This window comes from Oenanthe melanoleuca, chromosome 13, assembly GCF_029582105.1.
Source record: "Oenanthe melanoleuca isolate GR-GAL-2019-014 chromosome 13, OMel1.0, whole genome shotgun sequence".
NCBI classification, from domain to species: domain Eukaryota; kingdom Metazoa; phylum Chordata; class Aves; order Passeriformes; family Muscicapidae; genus Oenanthe; species Oenanthe melanoleuca.
In genome coordinates, this window is record NC_079347.1 from 12,937,723 (window position 1) to 12,958,732 (window position 21,010).

General features: G+C 40.3%; 1 protein-coding gene across 2 annotated transcripts in view; it reads left to right on the forward strand.

The window, feature by feature from the left end:
• The window catches only part of FSTL4 (follistatin like 4), a 192,253-nt gene that overhangs the window by 145,395 nt on the left and 25,848 nt on the right, over positions 1 to 21,010 (forward strand). For both annotated transcript variants that reach the window (XM_056502543.1, XM_056502544.1), the window contains exons 7-8: positions 7,918 to 8,084; positions 18,877 to 18,997. In XM_056502543.1, coding sequence (XP_056358518.1) covers positions 7,918 to 8,084; positions 18,877 to 18,997 — 288 coding nt within the window. The remainder of the gene's footprint in view (positions 1 to 7,917; positions 8,085 to 18,876; positions 18,998 to 21,010) is intronic.

Consider the following 21,010-nt stretch of genomic DNA (forward strand, 5'->3'; position numbering starts at 1 on the left):
TCTGAATAAGGGAAGGACATGGTGAGAGTGCTGATGCCGAAGTTTTTTGCAGCTAATGTATTTTGAAACTGCAAGATGTTAGCTGGATAAATGCTCCTGCAGAGCAACCTTGCTGTAACCTTTCAGGATCCCCACTAGCCAAATTTGTGCTGTTTGTGCCATTTCCAGATTGATGCATCATTGCAGCACACATTAAATTGGTCACCTTCCAGGGCAGGACCAGCAGCACCTCAGGATGAGAAAAAATCACATCACAGATGGTTTGGGTTGGAAGGGTCCTCAAAGATCATCCAGTTTCAACCCCACTGCCATGGGCAGGGACACCTTCCCCTAAACCACATTACTTTTAAATGGTTGGGATTTTTGTTTACAAACCCTTAATCATAGGTTTAGAAGAAGTGCAAGTTTAGTTTCTGGGATCCCTGTTTCCTGGTTCATCCATTTTTCCATGTATCACATTCATTGCATAATGCTGGCAAGGAACTCAAAGGAGATGGACAGAGAAAGATTTACAGAAAGATTAGAGCAGTTTGATAAGGCCATTTTTGATGACTCAGGGGTTTTAAATTATGTGTGAGTGTTTCTTGAACCCCAAATATCCCATGGCTTGACTTGTCTCTATATTTGAAGTAATTTATGTACACATCTTAGTGGTTCCCATGAGTCACATTGAACTTAATGTATTTCCATGATAAACCCTAGGGGTTTATAGAGCATCCATAAAAATTCACTTCAGGGAGGAACTTGGCATGCCACATCCTCCACCAAAAGCTATCTTCTTCTACCTTGAATCAGGTATAAATCAGTTCAGCTGTTGTAACTTAGAAAAGTTACAAAAATAAGTTTAGTGGTTTTGTAGGTGGATTTTTTTGGGGGTTTTTTTGGTTTTTTTTTTTGGTTCTGAAACTCTGAAGTACCATAGTTCAAATATAGATAGTTCAAAGTCTTTTTTCTTTGGCAGAACCTGCCTGTGCTAAAGAGTTCTTAGTCTCAAAGATAAGGAATTTCTGGATTTGGAGAAACTTTTTGACTTCTAAAAATGCTGAAATAAACCTTTTAAAAGAGAGAACTGTTGCTTTTGTGGCAATGAAACAACTGCTGCTAATTGTGTCTTACAGTTCCAGTAGGATAGAAAATGTGAAACTCAGAGAGCAGCTGCAACACTTCACATCTGTCCCCAAAACTCATTATGTTCTTTATTTTTTGCTGGGATCAGTGGGAGATTTAAATTCTGCTCTCCCACACTTATTTGGAAACAGGCAGAGGAGGACTTTGTAGTGTGATTTTGACTGTTTTTAAGAAAAAGAGACAAATCTTTTGAGTCCCATGTTAAACTCATGTGAACAGGGTGCCCAGAGGAGCTGTGGCTGCCCCATCCCTGGAAGTGTTCAAGGCCAGGCTGGATGGGACTGGAACAACTGGTCTGAAGGAAGGTGTCCCTGCCCAGGGCAGGAGGGTAGAACAAAATGAACTTTAAAGTCCCTTCCAACCAAAACCATTCTGTGATTCTGTGACTCCCTGAAGGAATTCTGACAGCCCATTAGCAATTTTACTGTTCAGATTAATAAATTGGCTGGGGAAATGCATGGCTGCTACAATCTCAGCAGGATGCTATTGGCACAACATGGGAATATGTTATCAGAAATTAATCATATCAACATGGCTCTCATCTGTGGGAAATAGGAATTTAAAATAAAAACAAATGCTTTTGTGTAAACTTTTCTCTAAAATAGACTACTTATGCTATTTACATAATGAATCCATCACTACCCTCAGGAGATTATATAATTAAGCAGTGAACAACTTATATTTATTCATGTACTTTCAAGAACGAATTAATTATCCCTTCCTGCACAAACTCGATGTTCTCCCTCTGATTAGTAGCAGGAGGACAGTGATGGGATTTTGTGATGGAAAGTGTGTTGCTTGTTTTCTTTTTAAAAAAAGGAAAACAAATTGATCATTAGGATAAAGTACATAAAAAGCTGTGTTTGGTTAAAAGTCAATATAAACTTTTTTAGCAAATTTATTAGCAATGTGAATATGCTTGATACAAATTCATATGAGAGAACAGGACTTCTTTTCTTAAATATGTATCATTTTTGGGAGGACTTTGTACATCATTTAGATAATTGTTTAAGCAGCTGTTTGAACAGAGTTTGGCTCTCCAGGTGTGACATTTCCAGTGCAGGTGGCTCAGAATTACTCACCTGGAGATTCTCTCTGGTCAGTTCTTGGGAGCACATCACCCAGCCAGACAGGGTGACCCAGGATCCCAAGTGGGCTCAGAAGGGGATTGAGGCATCCTCTCAGACATGCACCAGCCTCCAGATCTGAGGCTCAGGAGATCTGAATTGATCCTCAGGTGCTGTCAAATCCAACTTTGGAAATGATGCTTGTCTTCTCCTGGGGCATTTCTTCACTCTTCCAGAGGGGAACATGCAGGTATTTCATAGAAACAGGACAGTGTGGTCTGTGTGAAGTTCTAAAGCCTTAGAAGCTCATCCAAACTCTGACATTAAATATTTTTTCCAAGTCGTGTTTTATTTTCTGTGGCATATGAATAATCAACTACTCTGAGCCTGGTCTAGTGGAAGTTGTTCATGTTTGTTCCCACTGAGCATGGGAAGGGGTTGACAAGATGAGCTTTGAAGGTCTATTCCAGCCCAAACCATTCTATGAAATGTCATCAACAGCATATTATGGACACAGGTATATCCTGTTTTTAACTATGTGCTATTAATTGTTTTTATTTTCTTGATTCAGTTAGCTCCTCACCTGAGAATGTGTTCAGCTAGAGAACTCTTATCTGTTGAAACAAATGCTAAAATCACTATTGACCTTCATGGCCACAAGGCAATAAACAGTTTTACTAATGCAGTGCATAAACACAGCTGCAGGACTTGGGGAATTAAGTAGACACTAAAGTTTCCATCCCATTAAATCACCCTTGACTTGAACCACTGCTGGAGAAACAGGATGTATTTAGGACTGTGTTACCCATGCTTCAGTTCACAAACAACAGGTCTCTCTGCATTAATTTGAGGGCAAGAATCAGTGCTGGAGACTTTCTTTGAAAGTCATTCTCCTGTTGAGCATCAAACAAAACTATGTTTTGGTTCATTGACTCCCTTCTTAGGATGAGTTACAGGATTTTAAATGTATTGCCTTGTCTCATAAGCAGGATCTAAGCAATAGAACAAGAGTAAATTAAATATTATGGAGAAATTCTTCCCTGTGATGGTGGTGAGGCCCTGGCACAGGATTCTCAGAGGAAATGTTCCAGACCAGGCTGGATGGGCATTGAGCAACCTGCTCTAGTGGAAGGTGTCCCTGACCACAGGAAGAGATTGGAGGGAGATGATCTTCCAAACCAAACCATTCTGCAATTCTACAATGCTCTGTTTCAGCAAGGCAAGATACCCATGAACAACTGTAGCAATGATTAAAGGTGGCAACATTGCATTAAAATGTGTATTTTCTTTAGATTTAAGGGAACAGATCTAATTAATGATATTAAGCACTGTTTAAAGTGTGAAATCTGTTTCTGTAAGTAGTGCAGCACAAGCAAAGGCAGGTATCCAACATCACTGTGTAAATTATCTCCACACAATGCTACATCAATGAGGTTTTCTCCATAGATGTTCATTCCAGGCTGCTCCCTGTAATGACCTCAATTATTCTTCATTGGGAAATTATGATTACTTTTGGTGGGCTGCAAATGACAGCAGAGAAAAAGATTTCTATGATAAACCAGTACAACAGGTAATACCTGCTGCATTAGCATGCAGAGCTTGTGAAGGTGCAGTGTAACCAGCTTAGCACCTTAAATAACACTGGAGAGAGGAGGGACAGAGGAAAATGTTCAGCAATATCTTGACACTTTTTTACAAGAAAAGGAATTAGTAATACTTCACATTGTCACATGTCACTGTGGGACCTGGTATTGCAAGGAATTTAATGTAAGAACATCAGGCTGGGTCACCAAAGGTGCTCAGTGCTTCAGGCTGAATATCATACCAGGCAGGAAAGGTGGGAGAGGATGGACAAGAGGGGTCCCTGCCCTGAATAACCCCTTGGCACTGACCCCCAGCCTGCAGGAAGGGATCCCTTACCCTCCTGAGTAAGACAGATGGGTCTGAAGGTGGCACTGCCCCAGTTCCTGAACCACACAGGGTTCAGGCACTGAGCTGCTGCCATCACCAGTGAGCAGTCTGTGGTGTCCTGGTTGCCTTTGACCTTGATTTTGTTCCACATTTGGTGTCTTTCACCTACATGATCAGGGAATAGTCCTGGTCCTCTGATACACAGGCCATGCTTACTCCAATTCCTTTTTAAAGGGGATCATTACAAAGGCTTTACCCCTGTCTGGGACCATTAAAAACTGAGTGAAGAATGATAGCATCCCATTTTCTGATGATAGTATCTCTCTCTGATGGCAGAATAGCTGGCAGGAACTTATTTCCAGCTGGAATAAGCTGAGGAGCTACTTCAGCTGAAATCCCAGAGTATCAGGTTTGACACAACTTGATAACTATGGTCAGCAAGGATTGATACTGATTGAACCTGTGGAATGTAGAAAAATGGTTTGCATGCATCATCCTGCAGGATTTCCAAATGAACATAACATTACTTGATATTAGGACAAAACAGCTTGTGTTCTTCTGCAAATGGGCACCCTTTGAATATTGCCTATTTGTTCTGTTCAGTTTTATACCCATGGTAAAAATCCTTTTATCTCCTAAAGGGTTTTAAAAATAAAATGAACAGTGTTCAATACTTAATCTAAAAGCTCTACAAAAAATCATTATGGTGACTTGAATAATTTTTATACATAAACAATAGCTGCAGTGTCTAAGCTCTATAACTTAATACAATATTGAATCTTTTAAAAGTGTTTTAAAAAGCTCATCTCTCACATCATCTTAGGAATCCTGTTTCCTCTCCAATACACCTGCTTCTATAAGGAAATTTTTCCTATTGAAAACAAAAAAGCAATAACTGAAACTACACAGAATAATTCTGTATTAGTAGAAAGGCTTTTAGGTGTAAATAAAAGTCCCTCAGATGTACTGGTAGTAAGAAGCTGTCAAATATTCTCCACAGAAATACTCTAAAAAGGAGTGTGTATTGTTAAAGTGGTCTGTGCTAATTACATGCTGTAACATAAAAAAACTCGTCTCTTGGCCTCATATAGTTCATCCAAGAATGGCAGCTGTGCAAGGTGTCTTCTTAATTCAAAGTCAGTATATTTTTCATTACTGTGCCTCTAAAAGGGAAAAGCTAAAGCCTCTTTAGCAATTGTTTGTAAGATGGGCAGAAAGCCTTAAATTCCACTGCAAGAGAGCACTGAAAAAACATTGCTGAGGAAGGAGTTTATGGAAGCCCAGCATGAGCCAGGGAGCTCAAGGCACCATGAAAAAAAGCAGAGTGAATTAAGGGAAACAGCAGTAAGATGAAAAAACAATTCTCTTGTAAATGAATGGCCCTCTATTTCATTTCTTCTACTCAAGATGTCCTCATTAGCCCTACTGCATGCTACAAATCATTGTAATTATCAGTTCTGTATCCTGTCAAGTGCACTCCAAATATTTTATCCATTAAAAGAAGCTCTTCATTATGTGAAAAATAACTACATTATTAGCCCCTATGTGCTGTTTACATGCTTCAGGCAGCTTGATGAGGATGATGGGATGGACTCCCCATCCCTGGAAGTGTTCAAGGCCAGGTTGGATGGGGCTTGAAGCAGCCTGGTCTAGTGAAAGGTGTCCCTGCTCATGGCAGGAGCTGCAAAGGTGGTCATTAATGTCCCTTCTAACCCAAACCTAACCAAATTCAATGATTTCCTCCTGTTCCTATGGCCCACTGCCTCTGAGTTGCCACATCCCTGATTTCTTCCAGCAGGTCCCTGAAGGCAGTTTGATTTAGACATGTGTTATGTCTTCCCAACTTAGTTTCTAACCTGCTCAGTGATCTTAAATGGGTAATGTTCTCCATCCCAATATTTCTTCATCTCTCCTTTTGATTTTTAAGGTTTGACAGTCAGACTGTGTCAGTCTTCTCATGTAATGCCTCTGGGAGCCACCACAACACAAAGAGTAGCATCACAATAGTCAGATATTCATAATTTTGATCAACCATCTATAAAAACTACAGTTACCTTTTATTTAAAACAGTTTGTATTCTTCCTGAAATAGCACAGGGAATTTTAAGTGGGAGAAATACTCACTGCTGGCAGACACACTGATGCTGTATGGACCCTGCAGCCCAAAGTCAGCCTCAGATCCATAGTGCTGAATACACTTTTTCACACATTAGCTTCTCAGGTGGAAGAAGCAAAAGAGAAGGGGCACCTAGCTGCTGGAGTAGCTTTTCACAAGCAAGTATTGCACTAATTCTTCACAATCAATTGCTATACCAGAGCACTGAGCCTGTCCAGGCTGCCCAAGGCTGCTGAAGTAGGCTGAATATTTTAGTGACAGATTTAAGAGGTTTGCTACTCAAGAGATATTAAAGCAATTTTCAATTAGAAAATATGTGAAAAGGTGGGAAATTGTGCTTGCAAATGTCGTTTTCCATTTTTATTCCATGCAAGTGACATTCAGATCTTGTGTGGGGTATAATGACAGAGTTGTGAGCTAAGTGACAGGATGAAGAGTAACTTTACCACTTGATGGGAGGGAGTAACCTGACCCTTCATGTCATTTTACAGTGCCAGCACTGCTTGAAGTGGTTTTTTCCTAAAGTACATGGTCTTGAGTGAGGCAGTATCAGTGTCTTTCATCTCTGTTTTACTGCTGTTGTTGCCAGTGGAGATGAGGAAGGAGGAGCCTTGGTGTTGGGAGAGGTTGTTTCATTCCCCAGCCCAGGTTTTGGAGTTGGCTGAAGCAAAGTAACACCAGCTGTGAACATTCCCTGCTCCTCTCAATGGCCCATTACCTTGAAAGACCAGTTTTCACCATTTACATGCAATATAGTTTACTAATTGCAGAGCTTGGGAATGGGAAGAAGCAAAAGCCATCATGTAAGTTACAAAGCTGTGGCTACAGGAGTTTGGGCAAGGTGGCCTGACTGCCCAGTCACTGTCTCACTGCTCCCAAAATGCCCCATAATGGCAGTCTGTACCCAGTTCTGGCATCAGGTCTGACCTTTCTGTGTGACCACACATGGCAAAGGATGCAGCCACAGCTGGTGTCATTGGCCACAAAGAAGCAATGTGACAGTGTGGAGTCAGAGAGCTGCTGGTGAGGTTTGCAGTAAGGTCTGCTGCCACTGGGGTTTCTTGTGTGACACGTGTAAGTCAAAATAACTGGGAGGTTTATTGAAATAAAATATTAGAAAGTTTTTATTTTTTAGGACATCTGTATCTCAAGTGCCATATGTGGCTGCGTTTGGTAAACAAGTTTTCATGCTTGGTGACTTCCAGTGTTTGGGCAATTTGAAACTAGGTTTATCTATATTTCAGTAGTAGCAGTCTGACCTTAACTATTCTTCTTCAAGGAACAAACATGACTCATTCTTGTACCTTTTCAAAGGACTTTGAGAGGAGTATTCTAGAAAAACAAGCCCAGATGATCTCAAGCCAGAGAGCCTTTTCTTGTCCTCCTGTTGCTGATTTCTTTGTTTAAACCAGTGCAGCCAGCCTGGCCTGCTGACCATCTTAGTGCCCTCATGCCACAGCAAAGATGCATCAGGAAAGTGGGGCAGGGAGTTTGACTGAGACAGATGCAATTTGTCTCTTATTTGGATTTATTGTTAATGTTTTTGGTTTTTTTTTGTATAGCATAGGTACCCCATCTCCTTGCCAAAATCCTCCCAAGTTATTCCCAGAATGAGAAAGGAGGTCGGAGAGGGGAGAAGAGGAGCAGCTTCCCTGTTTGGTATTTGCTGTTACCCCTGTTATTTTGCCTTTTGCAGAGGTGGTTCAGCTGAGCCTGCCAGAGGAGCAGAGGGTGACTGTGACCACCATCACCGTGGGGCTGAGTGCAGTGCTGACCTGCAGCATCCGCGGGGCGCTGCGCCCTCCCATCGTCTGGAAGCGCAACGGGGTCGTGCTCAACTTCCTGGACCTGGAGGACATCAACGTACGTCCCACCATCTGTCCTGCTGAGCAGGGCCCTGAGCAGGCCCTCATTTGTCTTGTTATTACGGAAATTGGAAGCTGGGGTAGTATTTAGATTGTGTGTGAGTATGTCTCAGAAATAAAAGCAGCTTATATGCAGGGGAGAGCAGGAGTACTGGGGATGTGTTATATAAATTACACTTCTTTCATTGCTGCAACCTGTGGTCCAGAGACCTTGAAACTCAGGGGAAAACAGCTCTACAGACCATCCACTCCTCAGGGGTGTCTTACCCAGTACAACAAAACTGGTTCATCAAGAACGTGAAACAAAACATTTATGGTTGGCTATCAGTCTCTCCTCTCTTTATACCAAATAATCCATTTTTATCTCTGATTCTCTTGTTTCACTTGCCTTTGAGTCAATTCTCCTCTCTCATTCCTTGGCTGTTATTTCTGACAAGCAGTTTAAAAATAGGATTATTCAGCAGGGTATGGTGATGTCCTTGCAGGAAGGAAGATGAATCTGTTTTAATTCACAGTGCTGGTCTGATCTGCGAGTCGTAGTTGGTACTAAAGACAATACCTGAATGATGGTATAAGCTTATTTATTTAATAACATTTAATTACAGAGAGAGTGGAAAGTAGTGTACAAAAAATATGGTCTGTATTTCATTTCTCTTTGCATTAAAGTACATGGTAAATCAGGTTTTATTTAAATTACACTACAAGAGTTGATTTATATTTTTGTTCAGTTCTTGTTAATTTGATAACCACTCAGTTCAAAGTTGTTACAGCCAATACTATAGCTCCCTAATTTGTTGTGTATCAAGGACTGCTGAAATGGGAAAATCTTGGGTTTGTTCTTCTGCAGTAAAATGCGAAAATTACAGTACACGTGACAGAAATATGCACAGCATCTCAGTACTTTATTTGTTGACTCCTCCTTGGCAGGAAAATCATGTGCACCATGTATAGGTAATTACTGTGTGCACTCAGTAATTAAAACCACCTAAACATCTCCTTTCCATCACAGGAAGTATTATCCTTTTAAAATTATCTGTATTTCTTGTCACTGCTTTGAGCTTGGCATGGAAAGGCAACAGAGGTTCTGAAGGCTTAAGAGCAGTCATAGGATTTGTTGGCCAAAAATAATGAAAATTCCGGATATTTAGCTTACATTTATGAAATTTTGGTTATGATGACATTAATCTTAAAGAATTAAAGTTCCTGTGTGAACTGCACACAAAATCACAGTCCAAGAATCTGAGTGGAAACACATTATTGAAGGACAGATGGCACTTGGATCTGAGGGTTCATTTGCGACTCCTGCTTTTTTAAACAGAATGTTGGATACATTTTCAGACTGAAATGCCAGTTCCTCACGTAATTTAGCACTGGCCCAAGTGGATTTCTGGTTTGCTTATAAGTAATTCTGTTTCTCATTGGTGATTCTGTGTTAAGAGGCAGAGTTATGTGCTTGCACATGGGCTGACTGGTTCCTGAATGATTCAACATCCCATGGAGTGTAATACAGCAGGAAGGAAACATCACTTTTTGATCTATGTCAATTAGTATATCACTGAGAAACTATATAGAAGAGCACTCTGAGATTGTTATAAGGAGAAAAAACAATATTTATGCCTCAATTTTAATATGTCACATACCAGTTTATGACCTCTATCACCTTGTCATGTAACACCTGCTGCTAGTGAACATCAATTTTTCTAGTCTAATGAACACCTTCACAACTTTTCCATCTTTATTTACACTGTGTAAATTTTTTATGTTCTGTACATACACTGCCATCTGTATTCTGGTCTGGTTGCTTGAGGAGGCACAATTTGGGGATTGTCATTTTTTATTTTCCCTCTTCCACGGTGGGTGTTATGTAGAATGCTGGAGTTCAGGCATGTCTGTTCTCTGGCTGCTGAGGACAGGCACCTGCATGTCTGAAGCACTTGGAGGCAGCAGGGACAGTCCTTCAGCTGCTAAATGCAGCCTTTTGTTTATCATGGAACCACAGGATGGTTTGGGTTGGAAGGGACTTTAAAGCTCATCTCACTCCAATCCCCCTGCCGTGGGCAGGGACACCTTCCTCTAGACCAGGCTGCAAAAAGCTTCATCCAGCCTGTCCTTGGGCACTTCCAGGAATGGGCATCTACAGCTTTTATGGGAAACATGTGTCAGTGCCTTACCACCCTCACAGGGAAGATTTTTTTTCCTGATATCTAATCACTTTTAATCCATTCCCCATTGTCCTGTCACTACATGCTCTTATTTAAAAGCCTCTCTCTAATTTCTTGTAGGTTCCCTCCAGTTGCTGGAAGGACACAATTAGATCACTCTTAATCCCTCTGTTTTCCAAGCTGCAGAATCCCAATTCTCTCAGCCTTTCCTTACAGCAGAGGTGCTGCACCCCTCTCTTCATCTTGGTCTTTCCTTAAACACCTAACAGCTCAGGTCAGGGGTGGCAGCAGACAGTTCAAAGCTTCAGCCTTACATGGCTACAGAAACTCACATTAAACAATAATCCATTTAAAGGCATTGACAGCAGAAAGTAAAGGCAGTGTGCTTCTTAATATACTTGAAGGCAGTTAATTAAATTACTTCAGTTTCCCTTTAGTACGCCTCAAGCAGAAACTCGATTGCATTTCTGCTTTTTCACAATAAGGTTGGCAATTTGGCTAATTGGAAGTGCAACAGGAGATTAATTGTACCTTTTTAACTTCAAGAAAATCCTCCCTGCTCTTGGCACATTGCTAATCACATACAGACCTACAGGATAGTCACACACTTGGAAAAATCCTGGTATTATATTTCAATTAAACTCTTTCTCTTCTAAAGCTAATTCAAGAAATCAGATGAAATTAGAAGCTCAATTCTGAAAAAACCAGAATCCTGACAACTAGGTGTGAAAGCAGCAGAGGAAGGGCCCTGCTGAAATGTCCTTTGTTGCTTTGTTCTCTCCAGATTCATGGCAAATGTGATCTGAGAAGGTGACCCATCTTCCAAGGTTATACTGAGAGGGACAAAGTCAACAAAAACCTAAATAATCCTAAATTTCCACAGAACTGAAAGACTGAAGATTACTAAAAGTCTAGTTGTTTAACTGCATTAGTTAAATCACTTTTATGTGATACCTTGACTGGCAACAAAGTATTTATAATTTTTCATTGCTCTCTTAATCAGAAGCTTTCCTAAGCAACTAGTAATAATTTGTCATGTCCTGTCTGTGGGAGCTCTGTAAATGAGTTGTCACATAGCTATTGCAAAGGAGCCATCCTAATGATACATGTAATTAAATGGTTTCTCTTGCAAACATTTAAGATTGCTTTTAGCATAAAAATATTATTTCTCCATAAATTACCCATCCATATTATTTATTCATTAGAAGTCCCTTTGCAGTTCCACTTTTATAAAGTTATATCAACTTTTCTCATGCAGAAAATGACTATAATGTAGCTGAAACTGATAAAATTGTTATAACTATAAATTGATTTCTGACTACAAAAGTGAAGTGGTTAAAATGTGTCATCATTCAAAATAATATACTTTTGCCTCCTAGGAACAAGCGATATGTTTTCTCAAGTATGTGATTATGAAAACATTCCTCAGTTTGAAAATAAATAAACTCCTCATGGAGTCCAATGCATATAATATTTATAGGGTATTGTTTCACATGACTTGATATTATCTCCAGAGAAACACGTGTAAATGGATCAAATTTATAAATACAAGTTGCTCCTTCAGAAGCATGGTGAAAGAGAGGATTATCATAAGAGAATGAGTGTGGTGTAGATAAGGTAGAGGTAGATAAGAATTTGGTGAATTACCAGGTGTAATGCAGGTTGCTATAGCCTAAGCTCATTAGTGTCTTTCATTACCCATTTCATTTTAATCTGTACTTTTTAACTCACACTGGCATTGGATCATTAGTTCAAAAATAGGTTTTACATAATCAATTGTGTAAACACAGAGTTGTTAATTTCTGTTGATGGCAGGTAGGATGGCAGGGCCTTGCTCTCAAAAACATCCCAGCCAGGGACAGCACAGAGCTCCAGCCCAAGCTTTGATTGCTCATGCTCCCCATCCACCTGGGCAATCACCTTCAGGTACCTCTCCTGGCCTTACCAGAGCTGTGCCTACCTGTCTTGACACACATTTCATGTATTTTCATGAAAATGTCCCTTTTCCATGCATAAAATTTCAAACCCAAAGCAAGCAGCAGTCACTGGGATTGGTTTTCTCATTAAAATAGTCTGTATGAAGACAGTGTATTCCTGTTGATGTTTTTAATGGAGATTCACCGTTAAATAATAAAAAGCTCATGTGTGAATAACCCCATTAATTCCCTGCTAATAGAATTAGGGCCATTAAAGTGATCAAACCCTGGGCCATCCTAGATACTGCAGTAATGCAGTGATGGGAGCAAGTTACAAGAAGTTGCATATTTAGAAGCAAGTTTTTCTCTTTCAAATCAAAGTTTATGAAATTGCTTATAGTTTCTTCAGGTATTTACAGGCTCTAAAATAGAGGTTAAGTGCAAAATTACTAGTGACAGTATATTCTGAATATGTAATCTCACATTTTGTCATAATGAAGATTACACAAATTGTATCCACCTGCTCCTATAGAGGAATGTACCTATTTATTTTCCTTGTCATGTTATCTCTTAGCTTCTCAGGATGTAAAACTCACCCATTTTTTAGTTATATTATAATTACACGACTATCTAAAAAGTTCATTTCCGTATTTTCATGACAAAAAATTTTTAGACTCACCAAGAGTCTTATGCTGTGTTACATTCTTTGAGCAGAAAAACAAGAAAAGATAAATTTAATGCCCCATCAGGCTGTGTTTGCAATAGTATTCTGGCATTTGCTTAAGGCTGAATTTCTCTCCATGTAAATGACTAAAGTGATGTGTAAAACCAAGAACAAATAATATTAATGAAGCACAAGTTCTCAGCTTGTCTCTAGAAATGAATTATTAAAAGCATCAAAGAAAGTGATTTAAGGACCCATGATTAATTTAGTTTTTTATTATTTTTATATGAATCACTCATTAATCTATTGTAAAAAAGATCAGAGAGATTTCATTAGTGAGGAGAAATCATTTCCAAAGTGATAGCCATTGTTGTAGGTTTTGCATAATAATAATCTCATTAAATGCTTGGGTACATTTTGTTTTAAAATCCTGTAAACATTACCAGAGAGAGATTTATAGGACACTGAGGATCAGGCAAGGTTTTCTAGTGTGAACTAGTTAATACTGGTTGCTTTGCTGGTGATTGTGAGATCAGGATGGTGTTTTTCTTCATCTGGAAGTGTTCAAGGCCAGGTTGGACAGGGCTTGGAGCAACCTGGTTCAGTGGAAGGTGTCCCTGCCCATGGGATACCTTAAAGATGAGCTTTAAGGTCCCTTCCAACCCAAACTATTCTGGGATTCTAGTGGAAAACTGGTGGCATCAGCAAGTCCCTTTGCCAGGACTGGTTTTGTCAGTAGGCACTGAAACCCCATGGAGAATGTCTCCAGCTTCCCTGGCTTGGGAAAAGAAAGGGGTTAAAAATGAAGTGAACTATTATTACTAATATTAGTGAATTAGTGAACTATTATTAGTAGTAGGAGTAATGGCATTTAGAAAGCAAATCTCCTGAGATAAGGACCATTCAGGGCACTTCATTCCTTCTGCCATTATTTCTGCTATGAACACTTTTAAACCAACATGGTGAGAGGGTATTGACTGTGTTTAGCACTCCCTCCCCCATCCAGTATTTATTAGGAGCATTCAGTATCTAACTTGGATGGTTTAAAATCACTGTGTGGGTTTCAATGGCTTGAGCAGGGGAGTGTGTAACCCATAGTGCCAAATGTGGGGTGAATGGTGCCAGGGTGCACTTCCCCATGTGGGGAATCTCAGACTTCATGTCAGTGGGATTGACTTTTCTGTTTCTTCTCCCTATTTATGGCTTGAAGTCAAGTTTGGGGTTTTTTTTCTCAAGCAACTGGAAGTGAACATAAAAATTAGTAAGCATCTATGCTCATTCCTCTTCAAACTTCCTGAAAACAAAGAAACTTTGATAAAAATTTAAAAGATTCTAAATGTTGAAACAACCCCAAGGAATGTCAGAAAAATGAAAATGCATCTGAAACAGGCAAAAGGTGGGTGGCAGTGCCCTGCAGCTTGTGGCATCACAGCATGCAGGGTTAATGTGGCTCCCCTCTGCCAGCCCCTTCCTGGGTGTCAGAGCAGGAGATTTGGGGGTGTTACAGGCACCCACAACTTGGAATTCACTTGAGACAGAATGTGAACAAGATTTACAAGTAATATGCAATGTTTTACACATCTCTGAGCACAGTGTCTCAGAAGCACAGCAGAGGGCATGACCAGGGAATGCATTAGAATGGGAATGGGATAAATAAATAAATGAAAAATCTTCTCTTTGGAGAGTTCAATGCCTTGGGTAAATCAGTAGTGATGGAGAAGAAAGTAAATACTATACCAAAAAAAATGTATATATCCATTTTCTAGGATCTGCTTTGCTATTTTTAAAGCCAACTTTTTAAAAAAATATCTTATAGATTACCAAGCTGTTATCAATGTAAAACGTAGGGTGGTGCATTTTTTGAATCTTGAAAAGTTAAAACATATTCTGAAATAATTTAATCAATCCTTTGGTTGAAGGGTAAATGCAAGATGTGAAAGAAGCTCATGAAGGACAGAGAACTTTTTATTTGAAAAAGGGAGAAAAAAGATGATACAAACTGCTAGAGAAGTCAATTTATCAGCTGCCTCTAGTTGAACTTTTCAATTATGAGAAATTCCAAGCATAATTTCTGAATTTTTCTGATTTTTTTTTTTTTATTAGAAGAATTACTTTTATAATGAAATTCATAAGGTAGAGGTGATGAGCACCCTGCCCTTGTCTGGCTGCTTTGGTGCAGGGCTTATGATTCTGTGGGGTTAGATGTGTACTCCCTCTAGTTTCATCACTTCTCTTTTTTCCTCTTCACAAGAAAATGGTGAGATACCCCATCCATTCCAGGACACCCCATCCCAGGAAGTGTTCAAGGCCAGGTTGGATGGGGCTTGGAGCCACCTGGTTTGGAGAAAGGTGCCCCTGCCTGTGGCAGAGGGGTTGGACCATATGAGCTTGCAGGTCCCTTTCAACCAAAACCTTTCCATGATTCCATGATAATTCACCTTCCATGGAAATGAGGAAAACCATGTCTCAGAACTTACTTTTTTTGTCTTTTTACTCACTGCCTGTTCTTCTTTATGGACGATACATTTAAATGTTTTTCAATTCACTGTAGGGCATTATTGGGACTGAGTAGGGCAGTAGCAGCTCCCTGGGGTGTGTAGCACTTGCTGAGCCTCCCAGACAGCCCTGAAACACTCAGTCTCAAACCTGGGATAGATTTGGGGAGAGAAGAATTATGTTGCATCAGTGTTGTAGATGTTTTTGTTTTGCTCTGACTGCTTCCAAGCTTGTGGTTACTTGGAAAATTGGCTTAACAAGCAAAAGCCATCTGAATAAGTCAAATATGTGGAAATATTTCCTCTGCTTTTCCCCGTTGTGAATGATTCCCATTCCCTGAGCCCACCCCATCCAGCAGACCAGAGCAGCAGCTCAGCAGCTGCAGTGCTCACTCACACCCTGTCAGTGCAGGGCAGTGTCCTCAGAGCTCCCAGGGGCAGTGAGGCATGGAGGGGCACGTCCCAAATCCACCTCACAGCTTCCAGCTGCAACACTGCACTCCTGACTGCAAGGTGGGAAGTTAGAGGCTGTTAAGGAATCAAAGATTCATCATTTCTTAATGCTCCAGGGCCTGGGTTTTTACAGAACTTCCAGATACACTCATGAAATACACAAAGAAAGTGCTTGTGCATAAGAATGCATCCATAGATATAAAATGTAATAGTGAAATCCTAATGTACTAACTATATCCACAGGGAAACACTGGGAGAAACCATGAGCTGCAATAAACACACAGAAAGTCATTAATTTGTTAGAGAATTCAGTCTACTCTTTGTAGCAACAAAAGGTTCAGTATTAAACATTTAACGCCATAATCACTTTTTCCTTCCCACACCTAAACACTTTTAATAATATTGTAGTTATGTATGACATTATTGTGTGTGGAAGTTCTACTACAGGGTTAATAATTCCCTTTTATGCCTGACATGGTGATATGGTGCTAACCTAAATCATCTTTGACAACTTCCTTTAAGCACCAGAAGTCTGAAAAATAGATTTTAAAATCACAAACTGTGTCTTTACCAATACAAGCCCCTCTTCTCAAGAAAAACACATTTGGAAAGGAAGTTAATAATACAATAGTGCTGCACTTATTTGGTTGTGCAAGGGTTTTTGCTTATATTAATACATTTGTATGCATTGGGAAAAAACAGATCATCCTTAAAAAGACAATTACAGAGTACAAACCAAGCATTCAGAATATTTTTCTGTGATATTTGAAGGGAAATAACATACTAAAATAGAGATTATATTGCCCTGTTTTTCTACAACTCCTTATAAATCATTCCAAAGTAGCCATCCTGCTTTTATTGGTCTGAACTCAATTTTAGTTTCCTTTAACTTAAAAAAACTCTTATTAAGTCCCCTCCAGTGCAAGCATTTTCTGTATCTCGTGCAAATATCATCTGACCAGGGTTGGTGTCTTTTCTGCTAGCAGTTACTCCTGCATCTTTGCTTTCCTTCAGGAAAGATCTAACTGACCAAAAAACAGGTGAATGCTTGAAGTGGGGATTTTTTAGTAGATACTCGTAATAGTGTATTGGAAAACTTAACCAGCTTATTCCATAGCATAGATGCCTGACACCAAGGTGACAATAATATCTGAGATGATTTTAATTATAGATAACAGATTTCAGATCATCTATGGATTTCCTATGATTCTTTACAGTTGTTCATTCATCTGCCCGTTGGAGCAGCACAGCAGCAGAACCAGGTTATGATTGTGGATATATCTGTGCCCTTTCAGGTGAAGGTCTGTGCTTTGGCAAGGGTTGAGTCCTGCCAGTAAACTCCTTATTTCTCAGTGCTTGCTTTCAGTCTGCCTTAAAGCATGTCTAAAAACTAGGCAAGTTCTCAAAATTCTCTCCCCTCTGCCAGTGCTGACCTGCCACTGAGAGGTGAGGCCTGAAGATGCTTCTTAGTGCCAAACAGAAGATTTTGCAGAAGAGCAGACAGAAGTAGTGCCAGATCAATCCATACTGCAAGAGATGGGCTGTTTTGTTCTTTTGAAAGGTGCCAGCTGGCATTGCCTGTCTGCTGCAGAGTCGCAGCTTCCTTCAAAACCTGTTCAAAGTGTGGTGTCTGGAAAGGAAGGTTCAAACTGCAAAGCACATGCACCCTGCAGAGGCAGGAAATGTGAGCTGTAAGGAGCCCTGAAAGGTTTGGGTTTAGAAATCAGCCCATCCTGATCAAACAGCTCCTGCTTGTAATCTCTGAATGCTTGGCAGGGCTTGGCAGCAGCAGGTGGGTATGGATGGTTCCTTGTGGCACTGGAGCTGCCGTGGGTGCAGCAGGGAAGGAGCAGCATCAGAACTTCTGTGTCTGGATTCCTTCCTCCAGCACAAAGAACCCAAGTTCTTGACTCTGAGCCAGCAGATGTTCCTGTTTAATCTGTCCCCCTGGGTTCTGCCATGGCAGAGGAGGTGATGGGCTGTCACCTCCTCACCACACACACTGCTGCACGCTCAGACACGAGGCTGGCAAAGGCAGGAGCTCCTGGAAGGGCTTTCCCTGCACACCATGGGCTGCTGGCTGGCTTGCAAGTCCTTGTGTTTTCATAAGCAGAACCACTCTCCAACATTCAGCCAGTTGTACTGGGTTTGTGCCAACCTGACTCAAAATTTCCCTTAGTAATGCAGTGAAATTACTCAAAGAGTTCAATCTAGCATAATTCACACGTGGGGATGATTACAGAGAAATCATTCTGTCAGCTCCTGAACTGTTTTTAAATCTATAATCCTCGGTTTGCATAGAAACACAAACACTCTGAAGCTGCAGAAAATCTGAAGGTTGGTGGAGTAACAAAAGAAGCTGTTTCATTTAGCCATCAATGCTGTGGTTCTCTTAGCTATAATTCAGCAAATAAATATTGAAATTAACAAATAAATAAGGAATTGAAATAAATTCCTGTGCAGGGTGTTTGTACAACATATTCAAGTGCCAAAAATAGTGCCTTCCCATTTGTAATAAAAGATTGAAACAATCTAGATCTAGGAAGATGAAGGGGATGAAGGAAGATATTTGTTAAGCAGTTACAGAACTAAACAGGTATGTTTGAGAAAAGGGTTTTTGTCTTCTTCCTTGTCTCCTGCCTAGGATATTGTCTGAGATAAGTGACAAAGAGCTTCAGTTCTTTTTCATCAAGTCTCAAGGCTGCAGGGCATTTTCTAAGAATCAGCACAGATAAAGGAAACCTTAACCCACCCAAATGTTAGCATTTTATGCATCTGAGGTTAACAGGTAGATATTCAATTCTCCCATAAATTAAACAGCTGGAAATGGCCATCCTTTTATGTGCAAAGAGCAGCTTGTTAGCAACAAGCACAAAAGTTCATATTCTCAGATGAGCCACTGTACCTCACTCCTAAATCGCTGCTCATTTTCTCCCTGCGTGTTGATTTATGAACTTTACAGCCCACTGTTCAAAATGCAAGCCATGTCCCCAGGCTGCATTGCTATCAAACCCTCTACACAGGTAGTCTCCATTCGTGCAGTGTTTAAAATATTGTTACTAAATAATAAGGCACCTTTCCTGTCTTTTGTTCCGTTCAGGATTTTGGAGAAGACGATTCCCTCTACATCACCAAGGTAACAACTGTGCACATGGGCAATTACACCTGCCATGCCTACGGCTATGAGGAGCTGTATCAGACCCACATCCTGCAGGTGAATGGTTAGTAAATTGCAAATATGACATTCCACGAAAACGTTCCCTAAGAAAAGTGTGTGTTAACCTCATTCACACAGGAATGTGTAAAGCCACAGCCCAAATCATCTGTGCACGACTGTGAATGCAGCCTGGGGTTTGCTCACTCACGCTGTCACACAAGCAGGCAATAATCAAAGTATCAAAGGGGGTATGTGAATAATTACCTGGGCTTCAGGAGCTATCTTCACTGTAAAACAAGCTGCCAGTGACATTTCCATTGAGTTAAGAGCAGTGTTTCCAAGCATGCCTTAAAGTAATTACTACTTTTGTCAACAGAAGTGTTGCCTCAATAATTTCTTCTTCCAGAAAATCATCCCTGTTGCATGAAATAGCCCAGGATATTTAAATAAATACAGCAGTGTTTCCAAAACCAGCTTACTCCCAGCTATATATTCAGGTTATCACCTGGTTGTACTGAGCTTGCAGAGGGCTATTTACACTGGATTGCAAAATGAGGGCAAACCATTCTACAGGTAAGAGAATCACACAGTCCATATTCCAGTATTCTCATTCACCTCTGTCCCCTGAGCTACATTTGTTCCTGGTGGAGCTTACATTCGGACACTTACTATCTCCTGACCTCAAACTCACTCAGTTGGATTTACTTTAAAATTATATTAGATTAAGCCAGCATTTAATCAAGGGGCCAGCCCATAGAGCATCCACCTCCACAGCAGCATTTTTCAATTTTAGACCCATTTTTACATGTGGTGATGGTGCCCAGCAGTGTCTCCAGAACAGGGGACAGGGTCACCCATTACTAACTATGGGTACATTCTGGTATGAAATGGGATGTACACTATGGGATGTACTCTGGTATGAAAGTTTTTTGTGGTTTTTTTTTTTAGGAAAATTCATTAACTTTATTACTGGGTATATATATTATAAGGAAAACTAATATTTAGTCCTTTCTCTAGGTGTGTGTTGACCTGCACAAAGGAGAGCTTTCAGCTAGAAAGAGCAGGTAGTTACACAGAGGTCAGTAGCAAGAGGAGAAACAGTAAAGAGGGATATTCATGCATTTTAAGAAGAGCTGTTGTGGACATGAGGCTTTGTTTTGACTGCAGCTCAATTCTGCTGGATGTGTATAAGTGCTCCCCCCACCACACGAGTACCTGGAGGAGAGCACAAAGTATCTGGTTAATCTGAATGAAAGCTGACTTAATATCTCTACATAATAATTTGTCATCTTTTGAGAAAGTGAACTGTAAATCTCAGCAATGTGGATAACTAAGTCATGTATGCTGCAGCTGAGAAAATAGGTTTCCTTCCTGCAAGTGCTGTTTATTTGATGAATGGCAGTTGAAAGAAAAGCCAGCTAACAACTTAATCCCATGTCTATTATGTGATGTATTATGAGGCCTGAATGGAGTTTAGTTGGCAGACAACAATGTAGACTTTATCAGCACTGAGAATAGAAGACCCAAAGGCTTTGAAACTTAAACCAGAATGAGAGAAAACCTGGATGGAGTGTGGGGAGAGGGTTTGTTCCATACTCATGCTTGCCACTTAGATTTAATTTATTGAAAGATCACATTTTCTTTTTAAGTGCAAGTTTCGTACCATAGCTGGATGGGGGCTTTCTTACCAAAAGAAAAATGCTGTTAGACAAAAGCCACTATCTATGTGGGCTTTTTAATGTGCTGTATAGTCACTAAATGAAGAATAAAATGTCTTTCATTCTGGTATCAACTCAGGCCTGCTAGAAAACATTGCAGGGTCTAGAAATCTTTGTCTCACAGCATCTGATATTCCCATGTGAGCCATTAGGCTTTGCAAAGCTGAGTTTTTGCAATTCTTGATGTGGCTGCCCACGTCAGTCCATTCCCTCTTTTTCTGCCTGTGTCACAGTTTCCTCCAGCAACTGATGCAAGGGTGACAACCTTTCAAATGCATTGGAGGGTTCCCAAGGCAGAGCCCTTCACAGGGAAACCTCGGGTTTTAGTAACTTAAAGGACAAACTGAGGAATTTTTCTT